This window comes from Marmota monax, unplaced genomic scaffold (genome assembly GCF_021218885.2).
Source record: "Marmota monax isolate L192 unplaced genomic scaffold, Marmota_monax_Labrador192_F-V1.1 WCK01_AAM20220418_F8-fsc00001, whole genome shotgun sequence".
In the NCBI taxonomy this organism is placed as follows: domain Eukaryota; kingdom Metazoa; phylum Chordata; class Mammalia; order Rodentia; family Sciuridae; genus Marmota; species Marmota monax.
In genome coordinates this window covers 16,278,343-16,297,531 of record NW_026693777.1, presented here as the reverse complement: position 1 = coordinate 16,297,531, position 19,189 = coordinate 16,278,343, and the positions used below count along the sequence as shown (strand labels likewise).

The 19,189-nt window shown below is 41.9% G+C and overlaps 1 protein-coding gene, 1 long non-coding RNA gene and 1 pseudogene across 2 annotated transcripts in view; 2 read left to right on the top strand and 1 right to left on the bottom strand.

The window, feature by feature from the left end:
• LOC124104740 (uncharacterized) overlaps nucleotides 1-6,479 on the top strand; it is a 35,299-nt gene extending 28,820 nt beyond the window's left edge. The window contains exon 4 of the long non-coding RNA XR_006855503.2: nucleotides 4,279-6,479. This is a non-coding gene — a long non-coding RNA (uncharacterized LOC124104740). The remainder of the gene's footprint in view (nucleotides 1-4,278) is intronic.
• Nucleotides 1-9,979, bottom strand: part of Synj2bp (synaptojanin 2 binding protein) — a 31,237-nt gene extending 21,258 nt beyond the window's left edge. The window contains exon 1 of the mRNA XM_046461828.2: nucleotides 9,775-9,979. Within this exon, the coding sequence (XP_046317784.1) occupies nucleotides 9,775-9,838 (64 nt within the window). The 5' untranslated portion in view covers nucleotides 9,839-9,979. The remainder of the gene's footprint in view (nucleotides 1-9,774) is intronic.
• Nucleotides 9,980-14,797: 4,818 nt separating this feature from the next.
• LOC124104602 (cyclin-dependent kinase 1-like) lies at nucleotides 14,798-15,578 on the top strand (annotated as a pseudogene).
• The last annotated feature ends 3,611 nt before the right edge of the window (nucleotides 15,579-19,189 follow it).

Below are 19,189 nucleotides of genomic sequence, written 5' to 3'. Positions count from 1 at the left end.
CAAAGCTAAACTGGACAATCCCTGTTTTAATCACAAACAGAAGTTTATCTTTTTGCCTGTCCCTTTTAAATACTGTAGAAGCAAATAAAAGAAACGATTTCAAGTTCAACTCCATAACTTACCAGAAATGTGAGTCAGTTTATCTCTGATCCTCAGCTTCCTTTTCTGTAAAACAAGGATTAAAAATTCTGCCCTCTCTACCTCAAAGAGTAATACTAGGACCCAATAACATAAAATATGAAAAAAATTCTTTATAAAATACACAGTAGTTGTTATATTGGAGTAAGGTTCTAGGAGTAGTTATCAATAAACTAGTAATGGCTACTTACCAAAACTATATAGTTTTGCTGCAAAAGGAGGAATAAATACACAGTACAAATGTGAGAACTCCTGAAAAATGGTTAGACAGATTTAAAAGTCCACCCACCTATAAACAGGAAAAGACTACATTAGAACTTAAACTATTGAAATTAAGTATGTCTATAACCTGTGACCTAGAAATCCCCTTTAGGAGTATTTTCTGGCAAGGGTGAAATTTTAAATTTGCAACAATCATCCAGCACATTTTATCAACAAACTGGAACAGATGCCAATCTGAAACAACTGGAAGGAGAAAGCCTATCCAGTACATATCTTCTAATTATTAGCTATACTCTAGAAAAATCTTTCATGAATAGGGTGTTCACATACTCTGGTTTGTCTGGAAGTCGTGGTATACACCTTCTGCCCCAGTGTTATTAAGTGTTCCTTTTCAATTTCAAAATCATCCCAGTTTGGACACATATTATCATCCCATCTACAAATATTAATGTAAAACTATGTTTACTGCAGGACATTTTGTGGTAGTGTGGAACTGACAGTAATCTAAATGTTCATCTTTTGGAAAACAGATTAAAATACAGTTAAAAGTTAGAAGCACTAATAATCATATTAAAATAAAATGGATAGGGGGCTGGAGTTGTGGCTCAGTGGTAGAGCGCTTGCCTGGCATGCGTGAGACCCTGGGTTAGCTCCTCAGCACCACATATAAACAAAACAAACAAATAAAAGATCCATTGACAGCTAAAAAATAATTTAAAAAAACATAGGTAGAGTTTTAAAATGTCATGTTGATATTCACAACATACTATCTTCCCATAAGTAAATACAAAACTATTACCTGTTTACAAAGTGCATGTAAAGACATATCAGAGTAGATACTCAAAGGGAAGAACATACAGGGTGGAGGTTAGGTTTGAAGGGTAAAAATAAGACCAGAGAGGGACATACTGATGACAATAGTATGTTATGGAGCTGAAGGATATAATTAATCTACTCTCAACATCTAAGGTCCAAAAAGGATGAAGGCCAATGGGAGAAAGAAAAGACTGGGATTCAGCAAATATTTTAAAAAACCGAGTGAATGAAAAATATTGCTTAGTGAACTCTAGTTATAATATGCTAATAAATTTTAAAATATAACAAAATTAAAATGGGTTGCTCAGTCTCTAATTTTGATGAGCAGTCCAAACACACTCCCAAAAAAGAAAAGGTTGCAGGTAGTACAGGATGATACCATTAGAGGATTGAGAGGAAAAGAAAGTGTGTTTAGTAGAAGAACCTTGGAAAGCTAAATGAGAAACACATTCTTCTAGACTCCTCCTGACTACAGGTCTGGACCCTGAGCCCATTTATAAGTAAAGGCAACAGCAACAGCAACAGCAACAATTAATATTTGCTGAGTATTTAATATCTATGAAGTAATATAGTATAAATTATACTTCCATACAGATGAATTTTAAAAATGAGTTATGAAGGCTGGTGCAGTTGGCACACACCTGTAATCCCAGTGGCTCAGGAGGCTGAGGCAGGAGGATTCAAAACCAGCCTAGGCAATTTAGCAGGGCCCTAAGCAACTCAGCAAGACCCTGTCTCTAATAAAATAGAGAAAAAAAAAAAAAAACAGAGAGGGGTGAGGGTAGATAACTGGGGATGTGGCTCAGTGGTTAAATGCCCCTGGGTTCAATTCCCAGTACCAAAAAAAAAAAAAAAAAAAAAGAGTTACGGAGCGATTAGGCAACTTTACAAAAGGTCACAAAGCTTTTGGTGAAGCCAAAACTCCAAGTGAGGCTGTTTGATGCCAAGGTCTAAGCTTTTAACCATTTTGCCATACTGTATCCTTGTAGAAAAATGTACTATTTTAGAAAAAAGTCTTTTAAGCACTGCTTGCTATCTTGGGAGCCAACTGGTCTTTGAGCTAGCTCTGAAAAAAACAATGTTAAGATAGTGGTTGAGAACAGTCCCCATCATAATATATTCCAGAAGAAAGACTGGAGTTTTGTCATAGTAGTAGGTTCCTACTGCTTATCTTTAGGTCAGAGAAGGAAAAACCCTGCATTTCGTTCAGATTCTTGTCTATAAAGTCTTTAAGTTATAAAGTAAAATAACCGTTCAACCTGTTGTTCTGGATATAATTAATATGAAACAAAATAGTCAATTAACATCAAGGATGTTATGAACACTAGATTGACAAACACTGTATTTGTCCTTCTGTCTACATGGAAACTTTTTCTACCACAAAATCAATCCCACTAATTTTCATCAGACATCAAGTAAACTATTGGGTACAAAATCTTTAATATGGTAAAACATGCTTAATGTAAAATTTATAGTTTTAATGGCTTTTAATTATATAATTCAGTGGCATTAAGAACATTCACAATATTGTACAACCATCACTATTCATATCCAGAATTTTCACAAAGACACACACACACACTCACAAAACCAATAAACAAAAATACCCACCTCTATACCCATCAGACAATAACTCCTCATTCTCTCCTCCTTCCACATCTTGGCAACCTCTATCATGTATTCTGTCTATATATCTAATAAGTGGAATAATATAATTCTCTTTTGTGTCTAATTTCACTTAGTAGAATGTCTTTAAGGTTCATCCACATTATAACATGTATCAGAATCTCTTTCCTTTAATGGCTGAATATTATTCTACTGATTAAATATACCAAATTTTAAAAATTTGTCAAGGGACATTAGGAGTATTTCCACATTTTAGCTACTATGAATAATACTCCTATGAATACTGGTATGCAATCATCTGTTTGAGTCTCTGCTTTCAATTATTTTGGGTATATACAGAAGTGGAAGTATTAGAAAACAGGGTAATCCTTGTTTTATGATAAGAGGAATTGCCAAACTGTTTTCCACAGTGGTTGTACCATTTTACATTCCTATTAGCAAGCATAGGGTTCTAGTTTCTCCACATCTTTCCTAAGATTTGTTATTTATTTTATAATAGTCATCCCAGTGGGTGTAAAGTAGCATCCCACTGTGGTTTTGATCTGCATTTCCCAAATGCCTAGTGATGTTGAATATGTTTTTCATGTGATTATCAGCCACTTGTACATCTTCTATGGAAGATGAGTCCTTAGCTCATTTTTAATTTGTTTTGTTGTTGTTGTTGAGTTTGAGTTCTTTACATATTCTGCTTGTTAATTATTATCAGAAATAATAAATATCTTCTCTGATTCTGTAGATTGTCTTTAATACTCCTGATAATGGCCTTTGATACACAACATTTTTAAGTTTGATGAAGCCCTATTTCTTATTCTTCTTTTGTTGTCTTTGCGATTGCTGTCATATCCAACAAATCATCACCAAATCCAATGTCATGAAGATTTTTCCTATCTCTTCTTCTATGAGTTTTATAGTGTTAACTCTTAAACTTAGGTATTCATAAATTTTTAATTTTTATATACTGCATAAGGCAAGGATACAAACTCATTCTTATGCAAATGAATGTCTAGTTAATCCAATATCATATATTGAGAAATGGTATTCTGCCATTATTTGATGGAATGTTCTGTATGTCTGTTAGGTCTAATTTGTTGATAATGTTGTTCAGACCTGTATTTCTTTATTCATCTGCTAACAGTCCTATTACTGAAAACTGGACTACTAAAATTTAACTATTACCGTAAAATCATCTGTTTTCCCTTTAATTCTTCAACATTTGCTTCATGTATTTTGGGACTCTGTTGTTTAGTGCATGTAAGTTTACAGTTATTATTCTTTCTGATGAACTGATTTTTTAATAATTATTATGTAAAAAATAGGGAAAAAGGAACATGGGCTGGGGTTGTGGCTCAGTGGTTGGGCACTCCCCTAGTATGTGTGAGGCACTGGGTTGGATCCTTAGTACTACATAAAAAAATGAAATAAAGAAACTGTGTCCACTTAGAACTAAAAAATAAACTTTTTTTTTTTTTTAAAAAGGTACATAGTTAAACACTGTAGAAGCTATATACAACAAATCCAAGGTTGACATCATTCTAAACAGAGAAAAATTGAACACATTCCCTCTAAAAACTGCAACAAGACAGGGTGGTCACTTTTACGACTTCCATTCAACGTAGTCCTTGAAATTCTAGCTGAAACAATTAGGCAAAAGAAAGAAATTAAAGGGACACAAGTAGGAAAAGAAGAGCTCAAACTATATGTGTTTGCGGACAACATGATCTTATATTTAGAAGACCAAAAAAACTCCACCAGAAAACTTTTAGAAATTATAAATGAATTCAGCAAAGTAGCAGGATACAAAATTAACACCCCAAAATCAACTGCATTCCTATATTACAACAAATAGCTGAAAGAGAAATTAGGAAAACTATCCCATTCACAATAGTCCCATGGGAATCACTCTAACAAAAGAGGTAAAGAACTTCTACAATGAAAACTTCAGAATAGCAAAGAAAGAAATTGAGGAAGACCTCAGAAGATGGAAAGACCCTCCACATTCTTGAAGAAGCAGAATTAATATATCAAAATGGCCATACTATCAAAAGTGCTTTACAGATTCAATGCAATTCTCATCAAAATTCCAATGACATTCCTCATATAAATAATAAAAAAAAGCAGTCATGAAACTGATCTGGAAAATTAAGAGGCCCAGAATAGCCAAAGCAATCCTTAGCAAGGAAAAGCAAAGCAGGAGGCATCACAGTACTAGACCTTAAATTATAGTACAGAGCTATAGTAACAAAGCAGTATGACATTGGTACCAAAACAGATAAGACGACCAACGGAACAGAATAGAAGACACAGAGACAAACCCACAGATTACAGTTACCTCAAACTTGATAAAGGTGCCAAAAACATATAATGGAAAAAAAATAGCCTCTTCAAAAAATGGTGCTGGGAAAACTGGAAATCCCTACATAAATGAAATTTAACCCCTATCTCTCACCCTGCACAAAATTCAACTCAAAGTGGATCAAAGACCTAGGAATTAGACCAGAAACCCTGCACCTACTAGAAGAAAATGTAGGCCCACACTCCAACATGTCAGCTCAGGAACTGACTTTCTTAACAATACTCCTAAAGTGCAAAAAGTAAAATCAATAATCAATAAATGGGATGATATCAAAATAGAAAGCTTCTCCACAGCAAAGGAAACAATCAAGAGTATGAAGAGACAGCCTACAGAATGAGAGAAAATCTTTGCCACCTGTACCTCAGATAGGGTTTTAATTTCCAGGATATACAAAGAACTCAAAAAGCTCAACACTAAAACAACCAAATAACCCAATCAATAAATGGGCAAAGTACTAAACAGATACTTCCAAAAGAAGAAATACAAATGGTCAATAAATACATGAAAAAATGTTCAACATCTCTAGAAATTGGAGAAATGCAAATTAAAACTACACTGAGATTCTATCTCACTCCAATCAGAATGGCAATTATCAAGAATACAAGTAACAATAAATATTGGCAAGGATGTGGGGAAAAAGGTACACTCACACATTGAGTGAGACTGCAAATTGGTACAACCACTCTGGAAAGCAGTATGGAGATTCCTCAAAACCTAGGAATAGAACCACCATTTGACCCATTTATCTCAACCTGGTTTAAATCCAAAAGATTTTAAATCAGCATATTACAGTGATGTTTATATCAATGTTTATAGCAGCACAATTCACAATACTAAGCTATGGAACCAACCTAGATGCTCTTCAACAGATAATGGACAAAGAAAATGTGGTATACATACACAATGGAGTATTACTCAGTTATAAAGAAGAATGACTTTATGACATTTCTAAATAAATGGATGGACCTGGAGACAACTATTCTAAGTAAAATAAACCAGTCCCAAAAAACCAAAGGTCGAATGTTTTTGCTGATATGTGTATACTAACCACAATAAGTGGGAAGAGGAGAAAACAGAAGTTCAGTAGATAAGGTAAAGAGGGAGAAAGGGAAGAGAGGGAATAAAAGGAAAGACAGTGCAATAAATCCAAAACAAATTTCCTATGTACTTATATGAATACACCATCATCAATCCCACCATCACGTACATCACACATGTACATCCTAACTAGAATAAGATATATTTCATGCTTGTATAATTATATCAAAATTAATTCTATTGTCATGTATAACTAAAAAGAACCAATAAAAATTTTATTATGTAATGTCCCTGAGTGTCTTGTAATTTTTTACTCATTAAATCTATTTTGTGTGAAATTAGTACAATCATTCCAGCAATCTTTTGAATGGAATATCCCTTTTCATTCTTTCATTATAAATCTACTTGAATCTCTAGTTTTAATGTGAATCTGTTGCAAACAGAATATCATTGGATCTTTTTTATTCCATTCTGCCTATTGATTGAAACATTTAATGCTTGTACTTTAAGTAATTAACAATACTTCATCCATACAGGGTTTTTTTTTACCTTTAGTTGATTTTTGTTTTTCAGTGACACTTTTATTCTCATTTTCTTTCTTTTTTTTTTTTTTTTGTAGTGAGGATTGAACTTGGGCACTCAACTACTGAGTCACATCCCCAGCCCTATTCTGTATTTTATTTTGAGACAGGGTCTCACTGAGTTTTTTAGCATCTTACTTTTGCTGAGGCTAGCTCTGAACTGGCAATCCTCCTGTCTCCACCTCCCAAGCCACTTAGATTACAGGCCTGCCCTGCCTGGCTTAGTCTCATTTTCTTTCTTTTTTAAAAAAATATTTATTTTTTAGTTGCAGTTAGACACAATACCTTTATTTATTTATTCATTTATTTATTTATTTTTATGTGGTGCTGAGGATTGACCAAGGGCCTCACATGTCGTGCTAGGCAGGCGCTCTACCACTGAGCCACAACCCCAGCCCCTCATTTTCTTTTGACTAACAAATATCCTATTGTACAAGAATCATTTCTTGTCCTTCAGTATCAAAAATTCCTAATCATATGTACACATGTAACAAACAGTAAATAAATTTTAAAGTTTTACTTTAATTTTGAGTCTTCTAAAACTAACATTTCTATCATTTTAGTTGTCTTTCCCTCAATAAATAATTTCACAATTATTCAAATATAATCCACTTAGTCATATGGCTCCACAAAGTGGGATGCACCTATCCACTTATCTTTCATTTCTGTTTCCCCCAAATAATGGCTAGATGTTCTTAAGGATTGTTCTGAAAAGACCTTTAGACTAATCCTTCTCCCCACCCCACCCCCAGCCCTTTTTATATTTTATTTTGAGACAGGTTCTTGCTATGTTGCTTAGGGCCTCAGTTGCTGAGGCTGATTTTAACTTCTGGTCCTCCTGCTCAGCCTCCTAGGCTGCTGGGATTATAGGCATGCACCACCATGCTCTGACCTTTAGACTCATCTTCAGAGCTCTTCTGTTCCGTGGAGTTTTTCCACCTATTTCTTCCTCTTGTTTATTGTATCTTCGCTAATTTCCTAGCTGTCACTATAACACATTATGTCCAACCTCATTCTTTTTTTTGTCAAATTGTTATCTACTGGAGAATTCTGTTTATGACTTTGCAAAAGCTTAAACAAACCTTGTTGCTGGTTCTTTTTACTGAAACACATTCCATTATGTTATTCTAATATATCAGTTTGGTCATTTACTTTACTGTTCATTTTGTGTCATGCACTAGACAAAGCATTAGCCAAAAAAAAAAAAAGAAAGAAAGAAAAGAAATGAAATGAAATATATATTTTGTGTGTGTGTGTGTGGGGGGGGGTACCAGGGATTGAATTCAGGGACACTCAACCACTGAGCCACATCCTCAGCCCAATTTTGTATTTTATTAGAGTCAGGGCCTCACTGAGTTGTTTAGGTTGACTTTGAACTTGTGATCCTCCCTTCTCAGCCTCCAGATCCACCGGGATTACAGGTGTGTGCCACCACACCCTAAAACTAACATACCTGGCTGAAATATACATTTTTGTTAAAAAATCAGAAAACCTCCTAGTAGAGAGAGGAGACTTCAGTAGGAAAACAAAAACAAAACAAAATAAAATTATCTCTAGTGTTTCAGAGTTTGATTTTTAAGGATCCAGTTCTTAAATCTGTCCCATAAGAGCTGTATGATGTAAAAGTCAAGATTTCCTCATTTGTAAAACAAGGGATAATAGCAATTCCATCTTTTCCTTGATAGGAGATAAAACAAAGACCTTGGCAATATATAAGAGACAATCTATAAATTGTGTAGAATGTTGAATGATTAGGAAGGATCTAATCTGGGAGAAGCAGTAAGTTATGATATGATCTTATCGTAAGATCAACTGCCTGTTGCCCCCCACCTTTTTTTAAACAACAGGAAGGAAGACACAAATATGGATAAATCTGAAAGTCATGTTTCATAAAGAATGATCTATTAGTAGTGAGTAAACTATTGCAAAATTCCACATAAGAGAAGGTGACGGATGGTTCTAGGTAGTGGCAATGAGAAGAGAAAAGAATGAAAGGACATTTCAGAGAACTCAGAGTACTTGATTAGAGGCACTTGAAATACAGTATTTGGCAAGACTTAACTGTCACCTAGCCATTCATCCATTAACAATAACAACGGTAGCAAACACACTGCTTTACACATGTCAGACAATGTTCTAAATATTTTACAGAGATTAACTCATTTCACTCTCACAACACTCTGAGTATATTCTATAACCATTCCCATTTTACAGAGGAGTATATTCTATAACCATTCCCATTTTACAGAGGAGAAATTAAGGCTTGCATCAGTTACAAAGTTAGTAGGAGGCTAGATAAAGATTTGGCCCTAGGTAGTGTAATCCTAAATCTAAAACTCTTAATGGAAAAACTAAACGGCCTTATAGAAAAGGCAATCAACTTCAAGAAAGGCAGCTGTAGTCATGTCAAAAGCACAGCGTAATGAAGTGTCACGGAAAAGAGGTAAGTGAGCATCTGGCTATATCTGAACCACATGAGGTTTTCAGTTTAAAAGACAAAAATCAAAATCCATACTGAATCCAATACTCCGAAGATGGGCCTAGGAAATAGCATTTTGGTTTTTTTAAATGAAAGAGCAAAAATTAAAAACCCTGAACAATTCTGGAGTAGTACCAAGTTTGGATGTTTTTGTAAAAAAATAACCGGTCCCTGAAAAACAGGGATCGAGCAGACAAGGGTAGGAAGGGGATGGTATCCGCGATATGCTGGCTTACAAGCAGGACTTTTCTCGTTTTGTCTAGCACCGTTAGCTGACAGAATCCCTTCCTGGCTGTGAACGCATGTGGTAAACCGATTGGATTATGAAGCCGAGTCCTCAGACCCGTTATCTGACTAATGATGGATGCCAAGGTTTTTCCTACGTGCCTGAAAGCTTACAGGAAACTTCGAGGTTGGGGCCTGCCTGCCCCGAGGTCAGGTAAACCCGGGTTAGCAAAACAAATGTCTGCTCTGCAATTACACCCTCAAGTCCCCTGCTCCGAGTCAAGTCCCGCATATACCTGAGGGTCCTCTCGTAAGATTGATCTCTTCCTCAGTGACCAAATAATCCACCCTTCCGTTCATGTTCCACTGCTCGCCTGGCTTCCTCCTCGGGTCAGCTGGCGCTCTGCACAGGTGAAGGTGAATCGGTCTCGGCGCGGTGTCCCAGGCACAGTCCTTTCGGTTTCCGAAGCCTGCGAACCGGAAGAAGCCGCCGCCGGGCCGAGGGCGCAGGGAACGCAGGGAATTGTGGCTCTCGCGTTATCTCGCGGTGAGGGACCGCATTATCTCACCGCCTTTTCCCAGAGAGCCTCAACGTGGGTCCCAGCCCCAACGCCTCCGGCGTAAGTCTGAGAGCAGATGGGAAGATGGGAGCGGAGGCAGGCTTGCACTGGTTGGGGACTTAAATAAATGGATTTTGTCGAGGAAATTTTTAAAATTAAATTTCCTGCCATCTCAGGAAATCACAAATGTAGAAAAATGTAGAAAGGAAGGGGTTTTATTAATCTATAAGTATCCATCCAAACTAGTTTGAGCATCACAAATGATCTATTAATGAGATTGCAAAGAAGGACGGAAATAATACCTTTTATGTAGCCAAGCAGATGCAACCCATTACGTGCATGTTCTCCTGTAAGAGGGCACCGTTTGCCACTCATTCTTCAGTAGTTCACCCTTGGGGTGGCTGGCCTTGTTAATTGTTTGCCTTTACCCAAAGGAAAAACAAAAACAAAACTATCACTAGCCCTCCCCGCTCCTGCTCCCCGCTCCCCTCACCCCCGCTCCCCGATTCCCCCCTCCCCCGTTCCCCCCTCCCTCTCCCCCCTCCTCCTCCCCACTCCCCTTTCCCCCTCCTCCTCCCCCCTCCCCTTTCCCCCCTCCCTCTGCCCGTCCTCCTCCCCCCTCCACCTGCTCCCCCCCTCCCTTTCTGACAAGATTCTTAGATCTTGGCACAAGCCACTTTGGATAACTTCCTTGGTGACAGGAGATGGAGGACCATCTTTCTTGATATTGACGTTTCAAAGTTGTGTCCCAGAACCTTAAGAAAAAGATCCCATGTTTGTATCTGACAGAGGCTTATTTAACTTTTATATATATACAGAGACACAGAGGAAGTAATGTAATTACAGATTTTTTTCCCCCAAGAAAATCCTCAAAGTAAAGGAAGAAGGAAAAATATCTCATCCTTTTATCCTTTTGACAATAGGGAAAGCTTCGATCATTTTTCTTCTTTTTAACCCTTATAGTAAAATTAGTGCACTCCCTAGCTATGACTTTTTAGCTCAGCTTTCTTGATTTTTGGGAGCGGATATTCCATACTGAGCTTGAAGAAACTTTCAGGGCTTAAGAGCCAGGAAAGTAAGTTTGTCTATCTGTCTGTCTCTCTGAGGATGGCCTTAGGCCTGAGCCTAAGCAACTTCATTTTATAAACTCCAGTTTGAAACCGGCAGTCTCACCAAGTACATACAACAGATCCCTCCCGAACAGCCTCAAGCAAGTTACTTCCACTCACTCTGATAAACAGAGTGAAACCTCTGGCAGGCTGGATGTTTCTGACCCCAGGGTAAAGATGTCAAGGAGAAATCCAGAGGTAGCTGATAAAGATTGAAAGGGTGGGGGGGGTCAAAAGCCCCAAAATTTAGTATAAATAATAGAGTTGATGAACAGGAATTCAGCCAGCCGAAACAAGGATGCAATCAAGCTGGAGAGCCTGATGAGGACCTGACATCCTGTCACTTGTCAGTGACAGGATCCTCTTTCCATCCTCACTGCTCTCAAACTCTACAACCTTATCTGGACCATGGTGAGAGCCGCAACTCCTCCCTATGACCCCCTCCTCAACCAGTCATCCACTCCACACCAGGAAAAGCCTTCCTTGGTTCACTCAGACCTGATCACCGTGGTCTGAGTGAGTGTGCATCTGCTGGACTTAAAGCCTAAGGCTAAAGACTTTTGAACTTAGCATGCAGAGGGAATGTCTGTCATTAGCCTGTCATGATTAAGTGTGTTTGCAGTGCTTAGAGTTAATCTAGAATTGTTTGCTGTGAATTGATTATGTCTATTGCAGTGCCTAGTATTAAGGATTGTCCTTTTCTTAAGAACCTATAGAGTGAAATTGTATTGAGCAATTTGAGTGAATAAAGCATTGAAAGGGGCAGAAACATGTAGACATTCTTTATTTCTCTCCTTGACTGCATATGTTGCAATTTTGTCCCCTTGCAACACACAAACGTGCACATGTATATGATGTTGTTGCTGGCTGCCAAGCCAAGGGACCTGCCTGCCATCTGCCCATGTAAGAAATAAACAATGGAAAACCAAAAATGAATTGTATGCAGTTTTATCAAACTGGGGAGAAACAGCAAGATTTTTTTCTCTACTGGTTGTTAAACCATGTCGCAAAGAAAAGACCACCAACTCCAATTGAAATCAAATTAAAGCAAGCTTGTAACTCCTACCGGCTGGGGCTCTCTCTCCTAAAACCCGTGGGAACAGAAGACAGCCCCACAGCTTTCTAGGAGCGCAGCTTTATCCTCTCTCTGAGGATGACCTTAGGCCTGAGCCTAAGCAACAGAAAGTTGCAAATGGTGGGGGGGGGGGGGGGCGGTGTCTTAAGACCTTACAGATAACAGGATTTTCACAAGTATAACACAAAGGCAGGTAATAGGTTAATGGTCCAGCACATAGGGAGTAAATTTAGATCCCAACATCAGAATTTACGAGGCACCACTAGAATTTCAGTTATCTGGCCAGGGAAACCAAGGCATGGGCAGGCATTTCAAGCAAGTAATTTATGCTAAAGCTGAAATCAACTTTTCATGCCTTTGTGACAAAATGGCTCCCAATCTTAAGAGGGAATTAGGCTGGGTTTATCGTGGACCCACAGAAGCAGTTACAATTTAGAAACAAAAGCCAGGTGATATACATATGTAGATTTAGCTGGGCTGTGGTAGCCAGAGAACATACCAGTTTTAGCTTCTTTGGAACGTTTTTTATTCTTTGTTTCAAGGTGACCACAGGGGTTAGAGGGAACATTGGAAGATTGACAAATGAAGGCCCAATAAAAAGGCATTCAAATGTAGATGTAAAAACCAAACTAGCAGCTACTATGTGTACCAAACAAATAAGACAGATTCAGCAGGAAGGGCTCTTATTTGCTCACCTTGAAAGAAGTTAACATGGTTGTGGAAAGAGCACAGAAAATGATGCCAAGAATATTTCAAGTTCAGTTCCATCTGTTTCCAGTTGTCTGGGCTTGACCAAGTAACATCTCCAAACTCTGTTCATTCCTCTTTATGAGGGAGCTCTTCTGAGGTTGTCACAATGAATCAATGAAGTGAAACTTTCAAAATTACATTTGTACTTAAAATTCAGACTTTCGCTACCCTCATTTCCAGCCCTCTTCCACATATGTTGGTTGAATGAGTGAATAAAGCAATCATTATAAAAGGCAGCAAAAAAAAAAAAAAAATGAAAAAACTAAGATAAGAATAAATGACATTGGAATGCCAAGAGAAAAGAGATCAAGTATAAATAGAAAAAGAAATTGAAGATGTCATCAATGAGAAGATTTGAAAGGAGAAAACCCATAATGGGAGGTGGTTGAGAAGATCATCACTCTATCTGGGAGGTTTGTCCTGATCTGAGCGCACAATTTCAAAGGAAATACATGGGCAGTGAAAAAAAAAAAGTAATTAAATAAGTTCAGGAGATGCTAGTAATAGGTATAGGGACAGGTGGGAGATATTAATTGCCTAATGAAAGTATAGTTTTTGTTTGCCTAATGAAAATATAGTTTTTATTTGCCTAATGAAAGTATAGTTTTTGTTTGCAGTATTAGGGATTGAACCCAGGAGCACTCTACCACTAAGCTATAGCAACAGCCCTTTTTATTTATTTGTTTATTTTAAAAATATTTGTATGTTGCAGGTGGACACACAATATATTTATTTTTATGTGGTGCTGAGGATCAAACCCAGTGCCTCACACATGCCAGGCAAGCACTTTACCACTGAGCTACAGCCCCAACCCTTTATTTTTATTTTGAGACAAGTTCTCACTAAGTTGCCCAGACTGGGCTCCAACTTGCCATCTTCCTGCCTCAGCCTCCCAACTAGCTGGGATTACAGGTGTGTGCCACCACCCCTGGAATGGAAGTGTAGAATGAAGCAGGCTAATATATATAGAGAGACAGAAAATGAGAAATAGGAGCTCCCACTCAGAGAAAACAATTGAAACAAATTATGGAATCATGATAGGGATGGAATTATAGAGGCAATAAAGAATTAATCAAATAAACAGCATTTTGTGATCTTTCTGAAAGAATTTAAAAGGCTTTACTAACATCCAACTTCATATCATCCACTATAATGGAAGGAGGAATGTTGGGAAGATTCAGAGTGGATGATGGAGGAAAGCTATTTTAGACATTTTTAGAGCCAGGCATTTTAATGCTATTCAAAGGATATTACTGAGATCTTTAGAACTTAGTCTTGCTCCTCTCACAGAAGCTAAACTGCTTGATGTTTGGACAGTGTAGCATGAAGCACTTTTCCATAAAGTATCTGAGCACTTAGATGTTTTATTGTTAGCTGAGCTTAATTTGAATTTGCCACCAAACCAAGGCAGTTTCTTTCTTATTAGACTCAATATTTATGTGATGTATATTACTATATACTCAAAATATGATAAAATGCCCATGTGGTATGTTAAGATCAGTACCAAGATTTATGATATGGGGCTTGGGGATGTAGCTCAGTAGTGGAATGCTTGCCTAGCATGAATGAAGCCCTGGGTTCAATCCCCAGCAGCACACACACACACACACACACACACACACACACACACACAATGTGACATTGATGACACATGTAACAAGTATGCAAGTATGCCACTAGTAGTCCTGGGACTAGTCATTCCAGGGACATCATGGGAGGTATATGAAAGGCCCAAGAGCTCCAGGACAGCTGGGACTGACAAACATATAACTTGAGGAAATTCAATATCCTGCATATAGTGAAGAAATTTTATGTGGTGATCTAAATGCAGCAGCCCTCGTAGGGGGTTCAGGGGATGACTGACTATCAGCAATAGGAGTGAAGTCTAAGTGAGTGAAGTCTGTTTTGGTCATCATTGTATTTTACATTAAAACTAGTGACCTTGGGCACTTGGCTTCAAAGCTGGTGCTTGGAGTTGAGTGTGGAGTCATGAACATGGTAGCTGCCACTGTAGCCATCATGGGACAATAAGCTGGGATCTATCCTACCTATAGAGTAACAGTGGAAGACCATACCAAAATAGAGGAAATTGGGGAAGGTACTTATGGAGTTGTATATAAGGGTAGACATAAAACAACAGGTCAAGTGGTAGCCATGAAAAAAATCAGACTAGAAGGTGAAGAGGTAGGGCTTCCTAGTACTGCAAGTCAGGAAATTTATCTATTGAATTCCTTTCTATGGATCTCAAGAAATATTTGAATTCTATTCCTCCTGGTCAGTTCAAAGATTCTTCACTTGTTAAGAGTTATTTGTATCAAATCCTTCAGAGTATTGTGTTTTGTCACTCTAGAAGTTCTTCACAGAGACTTAAAACCTCTTATTTATGATGAAGGAACAATGAAACTAGCTGATACTGGCTTTCCAGACCTTTTAGAATACCTATTAGGGTATATATACATAAGATAGTACCACTCTGGTATAGATCTCCTGAAGTTTTGCTGGGGTCAGCTCATTACTCCACTCCAGTTGTCATTTGAAGTATAGGCACCATATTTGTAGCATTGGCAACAACACAAAGATACTCCATGGTATGCCAAGGGACATGAGGGACATGGTCAGGGACTCAGGCAAGCGTCCAGGCACGGGGACTGGAGCACAAAGGGTCAGGGTTAGGGAGGGCTGGGTTGGGTAAGGGACACCATGCAAGGTGAGAAGGCAAGGGGAGGGAAGGGAGGGGATCTCTCAGGGCTGGAATGGAGCAAATCTCATGTTAACTGCCAGGCCTCAAGGTTCAGGCTGTGAAGGGGATGCAGGCAAGTGGCAGGGCTGTGTTTCCCATAGGGAGCATTCAGGGCACAGAGGCCAGCCCATTCTGCTCCTCTGCCCCAGGTGAGTAGATCCTCAGAGAGGGACCTGAACCAAAGTAGGGGCAAAAGGGGGTACTGTGAGGGGATACCTGGAGTGTGGAGGTGGGGTGGTGTGGAGAGCCATTCTCACGCGTGACTGGGTGACTCCCGGTTTGGGTCTGAGGCTTCTGGCTGTGTTGGAACTTTCCCGGCCCTCTCCTGATGAGAGAACCCGTCCGTGTGGGGGTGTGACTGGCCACTGACCCCAGGGGCCCAATCACTGACCCTGACCTTGGAGTGCGGCCCCCCCTCAACCTTCATTGGATGGAATTCTCCCCTGAATTTCTTGTTCCCCAATAAAAGGCTACTCCCTGGCGTGCTCGCTCTCTCTCTCTCCTGCTAGCCCTGAGTAATCCTTGCTGCCCTACGGGTGGTTCGAGGTTGGAGCCAGAGAGGGGAGCCGTCTTGAACCTGGTCATAGAAAAAGGTAACTGAGTCTGTGTGTTTTATTTCGATCTCTGCTAGCTAACTTTTATGCCAAGAACCTCATTAATGAAACCAATGCGCAGGCTGCATGGTGGAGGGTGGACTACCAAGACCCATTCCAGGAGCCCAGGCTAGGGAGAAGCAGGGGGAGTGGAGGGTCTGGGCAGTGCCAGGATACCACAGGATGAGGGGAACAAAGAGGAGGCACAGGAGTGGGCCGGCAAAAGGGGTCTGAAACCAAGGGACAGTGACAGGGTCCTCAAGGAGGACGGCCAGGGGCTCAAGCAAGGAGTCGGGCCCAGTAATGGAGAGCCAAGTGCTAGCACCTGGGCCTGAGTGAATGAAAAGGGACATGGATGGGGAGGGGCAGGAGGGGAGAAAGAGGAGCAGGTGGCACAGGGGGAGGAGTGCTCAAGACCCAGGTCCACTGCAGGGTGTCAGGATGAGCCAGGCTGAAGGAGGCCAAAGGACCCAGGCAAGGGGCAGGGCTTCATTTTCCCAAAGGGAGCCTGAAAGGCCAAGAGGCCAGGTCAAGTCCCCTGGCCCAAGTTTGCATCCTGGAAAGGGGATGAGGAAAGTGAGCCTGGCAGAGACAGAAATGACAGGAGGGCTAAAGTAGGGCTCAGCCTGAAGGGCCCCAGGACGGGTATGGGGATGGTGGGGGTCAGGACCCGAGCAAGGAGCCCAGGCAGGAGACCTAGAGGAGGGCCCAGGCCAGGGGAGAGCAGGGAAGGTCTGGGCTGCACTAGGGTCCTGCAGTAAAGGGAAGCCAAGGGGAGCAGGGAAGCGGCCCCAGGGAGGGGCCCTCAGACACAGCCCAGAAAAGCATGAAGCAAGAAGGGCCAGAGGCTCAAGCAAGGAGCCAGGCCAAGAAAAGGAGAACCAAGGGCCAGGGCTTGGGCAGGGGGCTAAGGACAGTGGACAAGACTTGGGAGGGAAGGCAGGGGATCCAGCAGGGGGCAGTCAGGCTCCAGGACCTGGGTCACTTCCAGGTGTCAGGGTTCCTAGTGCAGGACCAAACACTCAGTGAGAGCAAGGGGCCCAGGCTAGAGGCAGGGCTCTGTTTCTCATAAGGCGCTCTGGCTCAGATGAGAATCCAGGGCCAGGGACCTGGCAAAGGAGGCCTGGCAAGGGAAGGGGGCCAGGAGGAGGGGGACGGGAGGGCACGGTCGGGGGTCAGGGCAGGTGCGTGGAGGGACAAGAGCCAGGACCCAAGCCGGAGCCCAGGCAAGAGACCCACCCAACCTATGGTGATGAGGGATCCAAGAAGCAGGAGACCCGATGCATGAACGCCAGGGGAAAACATGAGGGGAAGGGTAGGAAGGGGCTAAACATGAGGGGAAGGGTAGGAAGGGGCTGCACGAGGACCAGGAGACAGAGGGAAGTGCAAGGGGCACCTAGGGGAGCCTGCTGGGGGGCCTAAGCAAGGGACCCCCAGGTCAGACTCAACACGAAGAGACTCCATGCTATGCCAAGGGACATGAGGAATATGGTCAGGGGCTCAGGCAAGGCCCAGGCAGGGACTGGAGCACAAAGGGATAGGATTAGGGAGGGATGGGTTGGGGTAGGGACACCATGTAAGGCAAGAGGGCAGGGGAGGGAAGGGAGGGGATCGCTCAGGACTGGGTTGAAGCAAGTCCCATGTTAACTGCCAGGTCTCAAGGTTCAGGCTGCGAAGGGGACTCAGGCAAGTGGCAGGGCTGTGTTTCCCATAGGGAGCATTCAGGGCACAGAGGACAGCCAATTCTGCTCCTCTTCTCCAGGTGAGTAGATCCTCAGAGAGGGACCTGGATCAAGGAGGGCACTGTGAGGGGATACCTGGCGTGCGGAGGTGGGGGGGATCAGTGGGGAGCCAGGACCCATTCGAGGAGCCCAGGCTAGGGAGAAGTAGGGGAATCAGAGAGTCCGGGCAGTGCCAGGATACCACAGCACAAGGGGAACATAGGGGAGGCCCAGGAGGAAGCAGAAAAAAGGGGCCTGAAACCAAGGGATGGGACAGGGTCCGCGAGAAGTGTGCCCAGAGGCTCACGCATGGAGCCAGGACCAGGAATGGAGAGCCAAGTGGGAGCACCTGGGCTTGGGTGCATTAAAACAGACAGGAATAGGTAGGAGAGGGAGGGGAGAATGGGGAGCAGGTGGCACAGTGGGAAGAAGGCTCAAGGCCCAGGTCTACTGCCTGGTGTCAGGGTTTGGGAGCAGTGCCCTTGCTGAGGGAGGCCAAAGGGCCCAGGCCAGGAGTAGTGCTAGGTTTTCCCAAGGGGAGCCTTCAGGTCCAAGAGGCCAGGTCCAGTCACTTGGCCCGTGTGAACATCCTCGGAAGGGGATCATGAAAAGGGACTTGGCAGGGACAGGGATGACAGGAGGGCCGAAGGATTGCACAGCCTGAAGGACTGAGGACGGTTTGGGTGTTTTGGCAACCAGCACCCCTGAAAGAGCCCAGGTTAGGTACCCAGAGGAGGCCCCATGCCAGGGGAGAACAGCATAGGGCAGGGCCCACAAGGCGGGGCTGCACTAGGGTACTGCAGTATAGGGAAGCCAAGGGGAGCAGGGAAGCGGCCCCAGCAAGGGGCCTGCACACCAAGTCTAGGGAGGCACTGAGCAAGAAGGGCCACCAGAGGCTCAATCGAGGAGCCAGGCCAGGAAATGAAGAGCCAAGGACCAGGGCTGGGGTAGGGGGCTCAGGAAAGTGGACAAGGCCAGGTGGATTTGATGAGGAAAAGGCTGGCACAAGACCCAGGGCCACTGCCTGGTGTCAGGGTTCAGGGTGCACGAAAAGGGACAGAGCTGGGGAGCGGAGGGAGGAGAGACAGTGTGGCGCAGCGGCAGGAAGGCTCAAGGCCCAGGTCCACTGCCTGGTGTCGGGGTTTGGGAGCAGGGCCCTGGCT